A 13745-nucleotide genomic window follows, 5' to 3' on the forward strand; every position below is an offset into this window, starting at 1 on the left:
ACAAAAGGATTAAAATTTCATTCTCCAACAGTTTTGCATACATAATGAAAAATGAAAAATAATATCGCAGATGTGGAAAATGCTCAACTCACACAAATGCAGTTAAAATGCGATAAAATGCGTTAAAATAGAGAAATTTTTGCTAATATAGAATTTCCAGAGTTGAAATCTATATCTTAAGCATATAGATTCTGTTTGAGTTAGAACTGTTTTTATTGAAATTTAAAACGTTTGTGTTGAAATAGCTAAATTTTGTATAAGCAAAACATGTGAAGTATTGTTTTATTAACACAAAATATGCATTTTTATGAAAATAAATATTTTTTGAAATCACATAAAAATCGAAATCGAAATAAAAACAAAATCAGTCTGTTAACAATGTCAACAGTTAACAGCAACAATAACAATCAGCAAATAACAAAGAACAGTTTATATGGAATATTGAGTTTCAGTTTGCACTCCGTCAGAGCTGGTAACAGCTGCAACAATAAAGACTGCAAAAAGGTATAAAAATGAAAAAATATACATATATAAAAATATTTATTAATATAAATAAAAGTATTCATCAAATTATGTTGAAAACAATGCTGACTCCGGTCAAAAGTTCTGCTGCAAACGAAATTATTCGTTTGTTTTTATTAAATAATCTTGACTGAAATATGACGACGACTGACTACGAACAGAAAGAAATTTAATAAAAAAAAGGACACACAAACTTTTGCGGATCCGAAACTGCTATTTTTGGTAAGTTAATAAGTTGATACAAAATGTTTTACAATGCCCGTATAGTGTGTATATATATATATGTATATATATTAGAACAGTACTAATATTGTGTATATTTGTGCAGCAATATCACATTTCTTACCCAGAAATAAAAATATTTAGGTGTGCCCCACAAAACTTTAGTTCAGTTCGTTTTGTTAAAAATCCTTTAACCGAAAACAATACCACAAAAAATAACAATAAAAGTCCAAAGAATAGAATCAAAAAAAAAAAAAAAATTGGATAAGGATTCGTTTATTCACTTTTTTATAAATTTTTTTTTCTTTTATCATTCTGTTAATTTTTACACAAAATTGGACTAAAACTAAAAAATCTTTTGTTCATTTTACAAATAAAAACAAAAAGGAAATATAAATAAAAAAAGTTAAAATTTATGAAAACAATAAAACGGAAAATTCTATTTTGAAACGATGTTTTATGTGGCAGCATCCAATGGCAGTGTTGGGCAACGTCACGTCACTCGTATGTGATTTTCACTTTTTATTTGATGCGAGAGTTCCTTTTATCTGCTCTGCGATGTAGAAATTGGTTTTGATTAAAGTGGCGTTCGTACTATATACTATATCTGTTCAGATATTTCAAACAGGAAGTTAAACTAAGTAGAGCAAATAATATTGGTTTCTTTTGTTTACTTTTGTATAAAAGAATATCTATTTGTATATAACTGAATCACACAATTTTAGGTTAGGAATAAATGGGGTACTAGCTCCTAACGGAGCGGAGCACTGCGACCATGATTGATCACACAATTTTAAGTTCAAATTAAACATTTTAAATTTTAATCCATCTATTTTAATATGTATTGTATATATATATATATATATCAAATGAAGTAAAGAAAATAAATAATATAAAAAAGATATATTTTTAAAAATTAATAAATTTAATTTTATATAGAATATAAAATGTTACTATTAAGAATTGTCACTTTTTATCAGAGTTCGTATTTGCATGCCCATGAGTGGCTCTTTTTGGATCATTCTGCTCACAGCTCATGAGCAGACAAGAAACTCTTTTCATACGTTGACTCACGCTCACGAGCGAGCCCAATTGCAGAGCTCACACTCATGAGCAAGAGCCGCCATTAAGTTATAAATTGACTCACGTATGTGAGCAAGAGTAGGAGCTGAGACTCATAAGCACGGTTGCCACTTGAAAATTTTTTTCTGTACCAAAATTGGTTTAAAAAGGTACCATTTCTGTAAAAAAAAGTTCCAAAATTTTTCTATTGTCTTTTTATAAGAAAATACAATTTATATAAAATGTACAAAAAGTATAAAACAATACAATATCCAGAGTACCAGAGTACCAAACGGAAAAAAAAGTACCAATTTTGGTACTAAAGTACCATAAGTGGCAACCGTGCTCATAAGACCTAATGCGCTGGTTACAAGAAGGTGCTGCACGCTAGAATATGGGTATATATGGCATTCTTGTAGTTGTTTTCGTTGCACAATTCGAAAAATTTGATAATAAAAAAATAAATATTTTAAAGTTTTACATTAATGTAATAAAACAATTTGTTTATAATGCGAAAAACAATGTATTATTCTTGTTTCATTATATTCAATTTCAAATTATATATTTTCATATAACAAGTAACGTATACATAAATAAATAAAGCAAATTTACTAATCAAAAATAAATCGCTTTTTACTGAACCGTTGAGCTCTCAACTCGTGAGATCTTAGGAGCAGCTCTTCACTATGAGCAAATTGAATGCTAACGCTGATAAGTAGCTCTTCGATATAAGCCAATTTAGTGCTCATGCTCATGAATCAATTTCAGACTAACGTAATAATTGGCTCTTGCTCATGAGCTTGAGTGAGTAAATACGAACCCTGCTTTTGATTAAGTTTTTTTTTCTGGTGGGAGAAACGAAGTCCAGTACCCATATTGTACACCTCTACTTATAAACAAAACTTTTATTTAAATTCGTTCCCATTTTTTTTTTTATCAATTTGCTAATGTGCAAATAAAAGAAATTAAAGTTCCAACACCTTCGATAAGCTTCGGACATTTTATTACCGAGCACATTTTAAGAAACTCTAATCTTGCGTATTAAGACAATATTATTGCCCGCATTACATCAAGTATTTCAAATATTTATCACAACTTATGGTGTACATACAATATTAAAACTATTAGAAAATACAAAACATGGTACAAGCTGTCATTGTTACATATAATATATGGTTTATAAACTAAATGAGAATTATAATTTATTGCACTAAGAAATTTATTATTATTATGTTGAGGCTGGTTGAGTCAGTGCACTTGAGCACTTTTATTCTCTATTAACTGTGAGGTTTCTTCATAACCCCTCTCTACTTCTTGACTGGATTATTATTTATCACTTCATCAGATTCGAAAAACCTCTTTATGAAATATAATAAGTTTCTATTAAAATATAATAGTCACTTTTGTCTGGTAAATTTGACGTTAAATTACAACTTATATTCATCAGTTTAAGCAATGATTGACAATCTCAGATTTAAGCAATCTGAGTAACTCCCCGAGGAACCTGTAACCATTCTGAGATTCGATAACGCGGTATTGATAAGTAAGCCTGTCAATTTTCATAAATAATTTCAGGGCTCTCTACTTTGCTCTGTAATCATTTTAAATAATTTAAATAAATTTAGGATAAAGAGATTAACCACATTAATTAATTAAATTCTTTAACATTCTTATATATTCTTATATTTTAATATATTAAAAACTGAATAAGATTTTTAAATATTTTGTATGTGTACATACCATATATATGTAGATTTTTTATATTCCACACCATTTTATTTGCAAACTTGAATTCCATAAATTTTTAAAAATTGAATAATTTTCTTTACTCTTTCTACTATATTTATTATAGTCATAAATCAAATATTATTGCTTTTATATGCCATCTCGCACAAAAAGTGAACATTTGCAAAATAATCAAAAGCATCTAATATCTATTATTTTGCTGTCATAAACATAAAATACGTATGAAATCCTTATATTTTAATATCGTAATTGATTTTCCATTGAAATAAACTCTTATGCATTTGAGGGGCTACGTATAGAAGAATACATATGAATAAAATGACTTTTTGAAGAAAAACGAGTATATTTAAATAATGAATTAAATCTTTGATAATACTACTCTACTACTACTACTACGAACTTCTATTAAATTTAAGTTGCTGTTTCAAATATTATATACAATAACATTTTTTTTATAATAAAAATAAAAACTTCTAATATATTTCGCTACTAAAAGGGCAGAGAATGTATAGCATGAAATTCTTTTAAAGAATTTTAAAAATTTTTACACAAAACCGCATACAACATTATTTAAGTTTATTTTATTTTTTATTTTTAAACTCGATATTTTTTCCAAAGTATAAGAAAAATGTTCGCATGTAAGGTCACAATTTAGGTTTAGGTCAAACGATAACGTACAAATAAGTCAGCAGATATAAGTAGATATGTTTGCGTGTAAGCGAGTATATCGCTTAAAGGACTTTACTATTTCCCAGGCATGACTGATGGTTACATTGTTGATTATGGCACAACTTAGTATGGCGTCACTACGTTGGCGCATAAAAAATAAATGGGCCAAGAATTCATGTTGGCAATTCCGAAAAAAAAGCTGAATTATTTTAGAAATTCATTGTTTTATGCACAATAAAACAATTTTTCGTTAAAAAAAGAAACATGCACACTGCAGCAATTTTTAGCACACACACATGAAAATACATGGAAAAGTGAGGGTAGATATCAGTCGCCTCTTTTGCATGCATTCAACCGTGCTTAATGCCGCAAGTGACCTGCTTTAACTTTTAATCCTTTAACAAAAAAAAACAAAAAAAAATGTTTTTCACTTTTCCTCACTGTTTGGGAAAGCAATGTCACTCAAATATGTTAAATGAATTGTGTGAAAATTTGTTATGGTGCACACTTACTCCTCATCCTCATCGTCGTCTTTGTCAGCATTGTTACTCTCATAGAAAACATCATCCTCTTTCGAATCCTCGTCAGAGCTTAAACTCTTATCTTCATCGTCGTTATCGTCCTGATTGACACGTCGCTTGGCTTCTTCCTCTAAATATTTGGCTTTCGAAATTATCTCATCGCTGCGTATCATTACACAAAGGATATTTTAAAACAAATTTAATTAAACACATGTGTACGGTGTTTAAAAGTATGTAAAAAATTTTCAGAAAAATTTCAGAATATTATAGAAAATTTAAATATTTTTGTTATCTTATGGGCTGGTTCAAGGTACTCACCGATTCTTGTGCAATTCTTTTTTCGACACGCACACTGCGCTGTACTCATCCTCCAATAAACAAATTTCACGCTTTTTGCAATTTAACGGCCGGCACAGGTCACCTGTTTGATGAGACAATTTTTGGTTTAGTGGGAAATTGGAAGTTGTGAAATGTGTGCCACGATATAAATTGGAATAACAGATATTGCTGTTATTTGTAGAGTGCATTAAAGAGCTTGTTATTTATTTATAATATACTATAAATTTTGGCATTCAATTGAGCAGCACATAAAATAAGGTTATGACTCAATAAACCACATAGCAAACACCAATACGATTATCAATGGGCAGCGCACGTAGACCATCATTGCTGCAGTACAAGTATCTATATGCCCTGTGGTTTTATTGATGCGCTTAGAATTTATAGCAGCAGTATAAATTATTATCTTCAAACAACGTTAAATGTGTGGACATTATTTAAACAGATGCTTTAATGCTTATAAGTAACAAAAAATATGTATAATTACAATAAAGTTAGTTAACTTACTTGTCGGATCATGTATCCACCTTTTGCGTTCGCCTGCTCCTGATTTTGATGTGGTTTGTGAATTTTTATTTATCTACAAATAATAAAAATAAAATAGAAATATATTTTAAACATTATTGCAGTTTCTCATAAAGTATATATCAAAGAAATATATTAAATAGAAAATAAAATAGAATATATTAAAATATGTATACATTAATATATATATATAATATATATATATACATTATTATATATATATTAAAATAGAAATATATTTTAAAACATTATTGCAGTTTCTCATAAAGTATATACAATAAGAATTATATTAAAATAGAAAATAAAATAGAAAATACTAAAATATATATATATTAAATATTATCTATATATCCAAATAGAAATATATTTTCAACATTACTGCACTTTCTCATAAAGTATATATTTTTTTTATCTTTTTATTAAAAAGTTAATACTCTTATAATATAAAGTACTGTAATAGCCACAAAATATATGAAAATCCTTTCAAATACCAAAATTAATTAAAATTCTAATGCTTTGCTTTGATTCTACCAACAACAATCATTACCAATGTGCATTGTGCACTATGCAACATAACGTACGAATAATTAAATCACATGCTAAAATTGCCTAACGCTGGCACAGGTTGCAACTGCACTCTACTGCACTCGGTCCCTGCATTGGGCGCACGGTGCGTATGAGCAACAAATTTTACGTATGTTTTGATTTGCCATTTGATTATATTAAATATTCGAAATTATTTGAAATGCCCTCTAAGGCACCAATTTGTACTTCAGTTAATTTCTATTTCGGCATAAAATTAGCTCTTAAATTTAATGCAATTTAATTGCAAACAAGGATTTATAATGCCAGTTTATTGTGTTTCACAAGCTGTTTCCTTAAATAATATAATTCATTTAATTTAAGTTTTAATACACTATTATTCTACAGCTTAGATAATAATTGTATCTATTTTAAGTTGTATAAAATTCTACATTCAATATCCACATTCAAATGCTATTAAATTTCCTATAACACAAATCCTTTTGCTAAGAGCCTTTTTAGTATTATTGACTTACTTAACTATTACGCACAAAATGCAATTAATAGATTTTAATGGATTAAAATATGAGAATTAAGAAAATCCTATACTTTTAATTAATTTATTTAATTATGCTTATGCGAGCAGACAGTATTTTGTTCACTTCATGATTGTAAACTAATTTAAAGTACCTTAAGGATAAATATGTAAAAATATTGAACTTGTGTGAGCTAAAAAGAAAGATATGGTAATATATAATTTTCATTTTATATTGTTTTAGATTTTTTTTAATTCATGAATTTATTTTTTTTAATCTTATTAAAATAAGATCAATGAAAAATTATTAAAAATTAATAAAATTTATAGAAAAAGGGAGAATTTCGAGTATAAATATCTAATAGCCAAATGTCTAACTAAGGCTCAAGCAAAATTTTTTATTCTGCGTCTCTGAAGAAAGATGTATAAATTGACAATTAACTTAGTCAAAAAAATAAGATCAATAACTTATTAAAATTTATAAATAAAAGAAGAATTTTAAGCATAAATATCTAATATGCAAATGTCCAATCAAGGCTCAAGCAAAATTTTTTTATTTCTGTGTTTGTGAAGAACGATATATAAATTGATAATCAGCGTAGTGCCTGACTGTCGTAGTGTCACACTGTTTGCTTATGGTTGGTTATGCTAAACAACGATCAATAGCTTTTTAATGAAATTAGACGAAGGAACCACGCCATTTTGTGATCAGTTCTGGTCTATCAAGGCAAGAAATAGGCAGGGTGCCTTGCAAAATAAAGACTTTAGCGCCATTTTGCAATCTTGAGTGGAATGATGTTGTACAAAAAAAAGTATCTGGAAAGTATTTTAATTAAAAAAAAATTACTGAATCATCTACAAAGGCAGAACAGAAGTTATAAAATACACCAACACATTGAATGCCATTTCTAATAGACATGTTGTGATAAGAAGTGCTTAACCTGTGACAAGATAGTTGTTTCACAGTTGAGTTGTTAGAAACCAAAGTCTACCAATTTTATGAAATTAAAGCCAAAAAGTCTAAACAGATTTTTTGTCAGTTGCGAAAACTAGTCAGCATACTGAATCATCTGAATTATTTATCTTAGAGACAGCTTTGTTATCTATAACATATGGTTTACACATTATTTGAGTAAGAAATAATTATATTTTATTTGATATTTTTTTTTGTAGATTGAAAGCTTCGAAACCCACAGTGAGATTTAAAACTACTTCTAAGAAATGAGTTAAGAAAATCCCAGTTATCAAACTATTAAAAACTATTGACTGAAATCGCATTCCAGTAATCAGGAATCGAAACCGAACCGAAAACCGAGGAAACCGATATTGTTGTCGGAGTTAAAGCCGGAACCGAATCGATATATTTGTTTGTTTTGAACTGGAACGAAAACAAGAACGGAAAAAATTCAGGGGTTTGAACCGGAACCAAATTGAAAACTGAAAAATCCGATATTTTTGTCAAAACACAAAAAAATTTTAATTCGAAGCCCTGATGTAAACCCACATATACATATATTCCCATAATCTTATTTAAAATAAAAAGATTCGAACAACTTATATGATTTATAAAAGCATTAAAAAAGAATTTAATTTTCTATTAATAATTTAATATTCAAATGTGATTGCTTTTATATTTAATAAAAGTACGTATATAATCCGATTTAAACTTAAATAATAATAAACCACATTCCCTCACTTATTGCGAAGTGTTAAACATTACTTAAATAAGTTTATATCACTTATTTTATAATTTTTTTATATTAGTGGACAAATATGTAAAATTGTTACAAATGCATTTGCGCATTTACATTTGAAAAAAACATGTTATAAAATATTTAAATCAAACTTTATTTGGTATAATTATTTTAAATAATTATACAGAATAGAATGATGTTAATAAAAAATGAATGCTCCTTTTGTGACATAGAACCACTACAAAAAATTGATAAAAAAAAATTGACACATTTTTAATTATTTATATTTACTGCAGTACAATATACATAAATCACACATTTATTATTATTATTTTTAATGTTGCAGGTTATGCGAATATCAATTGTATTAAATTTTTAATAATGTAATAAAGCGAGCGATATCAACCTGATAACAGAATTAAGTGCAGTAATTTCGATTAAATACAGCGGAAAATATTTGTTGCATACTGTTAGGGGCAACAATTAAAGTCGAACAGAGAAATAAAAAAAACTTATATAGAAATTTGTAAAGCATTTAAATTAATGAAGTTATTTATGTAGTTGATTATATAATGAATTAAAGCAATTAAAAATGATTTTTCGAACAATTAATTACTGTTTTATGTAAGTTCAGAAAAGCAATTTGTGCGCATTTATTAATTTTTATATTGCGTAAATTAATTTATGTTATTATATATTAATTAAAATTCATTTAAGTAAATAATGCTTGATTTTAAAATTGGCAATATAAGCTTAAGTTGCTTTTACTATACTTTAGGTGCTTTTCAATGCTTTAATTCAGTTTTATAATTTTTTGTAGTTTGTTTTAAATGTGTTGTATTTAAGATAATACCTTTCCCCCTGAGTTATATGTTTATTCATTGTTAAATAAATAAAAATTATTTTTAAATTTTCATAAAAATAAAATTTGATTAAACCAAATATTGCTTTTTTAAGCAATATATATTTTATTAATATATATTGCATATACAAATTAATTTGTAGTTCATTTCAATTTATTAATGTTTAAAATATATGTTTATAAAATAAAGTTGCCTTTTAATAATCCAATATATGTTGCAAATTTCTTATTAAATTTAAAAAATATATATTTATAAAATTAATTTGTAGTTTATTTCAATTTATTAATGATTTTTGAATTATTGTTCATAGTATGCAATTAAAATATATGTTTATAAAATAAAGTAAACCACTTTTCGCGAAAACAAAGTGCACATGACACAGTTTTAAAATTTAATATATTAAAATTTAAAAACATTCTTGTATTAAGCCGAGTTCAAATTATTCATATGACAGTGCCTGATGCTTTACGGCGAACACAATTTGCAGCGACCTCAATTAGTGTCACTTGTCTTTATATCAACGCATGCAATCAACTACGCACTCAACATTTATAACGTACAAATGCCGTTTAAAATGCATGCGAAGATACAAGTGAACTCACATATATGGAAATGCATTTCTCTATCTATAGCACATACAGTACATACAGTGCATGGAGTACATGGAGTACAAACGAGGTCAATTTTCTAGGTAGCTTAAGTAAAAATGTTCGCCTCCACACCAGGTGCCAAAAACGCTTTGCTGCTTCGCTTAAATACACAACCATCGCCGCCATTGCCGCCACCGCCACTTTGGGTACACGAGGCGGTTTTAACGTATTTTAATTGCAAAATGTATGTGCACGATTTATGTGCACTTGTGCTATCTGTTTGCATACAAAACTGCAACAGTATTAATATGACACTATTATCACTTGAAATTGTAACTCTATCATTTCACGCATACAATGTAGCGAGCAACTTTCACGCTACAGCAAAAGCGTGCACAAAATTTTGTACAAATATGCAAAATAGTTTTTGCACCACTTTGCCGCATTTTCCTATTGCAATTTGCACTCAGACCGCAGACTATGCTTTTGTAAATACATTTCAAATTTTTGAATTATAATTTCTTGCATAAAAATTGTTGCGTTTATTATTGCATGAGAGAAATATTTACACAATATTTTTGTCTTTGGGGCTTGTTTCGTACGCACGATTTCATTCATACACGTGCGTTTATGAACGAGTATATGATTAAGTTTGTGTGTGTGTCTGTACAAATATTCGCATTCATAAATTCGCACATAAACAGCCAACAAGTCAACGTATATGCATACACTGACAACAGCATAAAGCAGCACAGACTAGAGCACAAACCAGCGCTGCATCACAACAATATTGTAGCATAGCTGCATAAGTGACAAGTTATTTTCTCTCATGCTACGAATTTTTTGTCAGTCTCTACATGATTGTGCGGTGTTCTTGTATTTTTGTATTCTTGTGTTCGCTGCAGTGTAGCTGTGAAATGTGATGTGCTCATATGCTCATGTGTTGGTATGTTGGCTTACTTATGCATTTTCGTACGTGCTATGAAATATGGTCTTTCGAACATTTTGACACTGACAGGTTCACATTGTGGCGGCCTCGTGCAGTGCAAAAATCGGTACACGATCAGATTCGAGCAAAGTTCATAGAATTTATTTTCCTCATATTTTCCTTGGGTTCATATGTTTGCATTGAGAATTTGCACAAAAAGTTTTTAAGTTTTTGCTGTCAAATGAGTTTTATACAACATTTAGTGATCATATAACTTTTATGTATTTAATGAAAACTAAATTCGTTTAAAATGAGCATGTCAAAATGCCATTGAAGCGATTTATATAAACTTAGAAATAAGTTTTGAAAGTAAATAAAACGATATGTGATGCGTTTTATTTGACATTTTACGTGCAAACTTTCTGCTTTGATATGTAGTTTTGCAAATTTTTCAACAATAAAAATGTGAAAGAAAACACGAAAAAAATAGTAAAATAAACTTAACAATAATTTGATAAAAAATAGAAAGAAATAATTTAAAAATATAATAAAATAAATAAAATAAAATAAAATAAAATAAAATAAAATAAAATAAAATAAAATAAAATAAAATAAAATTAAATAAAATGAAAAAAAATAAAATGAAATAAAATAGAATAAAATTAAGTTAAATAAAATAAAATTAAGTTAAATAAAATAAAATAAAAAATAAAATAAAACAAAATAAAATATAATTTTTAAACAACAAATAATGCCTCTACAAACAGAATAGTATTGAAATCTAACAATTAAAAATAAAAATATATATTAATTAATTCAATTATTCAACAACTAATTTATGATTTCGTTCTAATATAAACACAAAAAGTGAATTTGTTAATAAATCTATCACAGCAAAGTAACAAAATTTCAGAAAAATGTGCGAACACAAAAGTCAAGTATAGCTTTGGGTCAGTTGGATAAGGAGCGCTGACTATGAGCTTCAAATTTGGCAGGGCACGACTTCGATTTCTGGTATTTGTAATCTTAAAACATAATAACACTAGAAAAATTAAATACAAGAATTATTTCCAAAACCACTAATGGTCAGCCAAAAATTCAATTAATTAAAATAATATAAAATGAATTTTTGTTGTTGTAATTCACTACTTTTCGAAAAACCTCTTTATAATATTTAAAGTTAAATATTTTTACCGAAAACTATGGTCAACCAAATTTCAATAAAGTAAGTAAATTTTTGTTATTGTCTTTTCTTTGCTATTTGAATTCTTCTAAATTTAAAAAAAATGGGTTCCTTTGTAAAACAAGGAACCTCTTAGCGCAGCGAGGCGCCTTTAGTGTTCGCAACAAGGTGAATATAGCTAGGTTGCAACTAGTTATATAGGTGGTAACATAAATTCTTAGTTGAATCTAAGTTCATTCATTACAATTATACAGTATTTATACTTATTCTTAGATAAATACTAACCTACCTGAATATGTATGCAGCCCTATCGCAAAAATTTATGCGATAGACAGCTGAGTGAATTTCAATCTTAAGCGTAACTACAAAACTACAGAATAGCCATCTTAATTGGTAGACAAGTATCCATAAAGGAACTCGATTCTCATTATGTGACACTAAGACTGGTAAGAAAACGTTTTTTACCAAAGCTAAATATTCTTGACAAAAACTATTACCCGATTTATAAATTAAAGCCCATTCTAAATGTGTTTCTTTTCCATACTGATTTATTTTGTATTTATGAATTCTTAAGCTTACTTGGACGATAGTGTGCACATACCGAGACTTGCAAGCTCAGCCTAGTGCCTCGTGCAAGACGGTAAACGTTCTAAAGTAATAAACAAGATATCATATTTCTGTTGTATAAACCTTTGCAGTTTTGCTTGGGAATAGAAAATTATAAAATATATTGTGGTCAACAAATAGGCTAAAGCATGTACACACTATAAGAACTTCCGGCAATGACGTTGCAAACCAACTTGTCAGATAATGAGCAGCAAAGTTTTCTCAATTTCTATATATTCGATAACTTGTTCGTCAATTTTAATTACCGTTTAATATTATTTGATATTTATAATGACAGCAATTACATCCGATAAAAAGTCATCCGAAAACTTATATGTTTAAGAAGGAAGTACTGGCTAACCAAATTACTAAGTTGTTAAAGTTTTTTTTTAAGACAACATTATTTCCAGAAATAACCCTTTGTCGTGATATTGAAATCTGTAAGTTTGCTTCACTTAATTACTTTTTGTGGAGTTAATTGAAGTGTTAGTCTATATGGACAAGTAAAAGTAATTGACTGTCGAGTGGTTAAAATTTCTTAATGACAATATTATATTATATTTAGAAATCGATATTTAACCTACATTTAAAGATTGTATAATATGATATCACTAAACTGTTTGTGGATCTCTTTGACCATATTAACTTAGGTGAACAAGCTAATAGTGGTTATGTATTTGGAAACTAATATTTCAAGTGGTATTCATAACATAATTTTCTAAAAAAATTTATGGTAAATTGAAGCTTCAGCATGCAATTCCTAGTTGTGGTTACATTCACAAACAAATTTTTTATCATTAAAGCTATACAATATTCAGCTAAATAAAAACCATTTTGCTTATTTGCTCAACTGGTCTATTTTATTTCAATTTTAAATTCTGCAGTTCTCAATAACAAACAACAAAAAACAAAACTATTCGGTTCATTTACTTCACCATGCAGTTCCTGGAACGTTCCCATTGTGGTTACATGCACAAAATAATTATTCATCACTAATGCCATAAAATGTTCCACCGAAAAATCGCTTATTTACATAACCTGTGTCTATTTTGTTTAAATTTCAAATTTACTATAGCTCATAAAAAGATATACTATAGCATTATTTTGTTAGCCTACTTAAGTATCAATATAGTGTTTGCAGATTATTTTCCAAAGTTTTAGTAAAACGTAAACTTAATAAAAATACGTTTGAAATAATAAAATAAATAACTACCATAC

The 13745-nt window shown here is 27.7% G+C and overlaps 1 protein-coding gene across 1 annotated transcript in view; it reads right to left on the reverse strand.

Annotated features, from left to right (window-relative positions):
- Nucleotides 1-13487, reverse strand: part of LOC119675883 (proteoglycan Cow) — a 30696-nt gene extending 17209 nt beyond the window's left edge. The window contains exons 1-4 of the mRNA XM_038087099.1: nucleotides 13458-13487; nucleotides 5589-5661; nucleotides 5061-5163; nucleotides 4734-4904 (exon numbers count right to left, since the gene is read on the reverse strand). Coding sequence (XP_037943027.1) covers nucleotides 4734-4904; nucleotides 5061-5163; nucleotides 5589-5661; nucleotides 13458-13487 — 377 coding nt within the window. The remainder of the gene's footprint in view (nucleotides 1-4733; nucleotides 4905-5060; nucleotides 5164-5588; nucleotides 5662-13457) is intronic.
- Between the last annotated feature and the right edge of the window lie 258 nt (nucleotides 13488-13745).

This window comes from Teleopsis dalmanni, chromosome 2 (assembly GCF_002237135.1).
Source record: "Teleopsis dalmanni isolate 2A chromosome 2, ASM223713v2, whole genome shotgun sequence".
NCBI classification, from domain to species: Eukaryota; Metazoa; Arthropoda; class Insecta; order Diptera; family Diopsidae; genus Teleopsis; species Teleopsis dalmanni.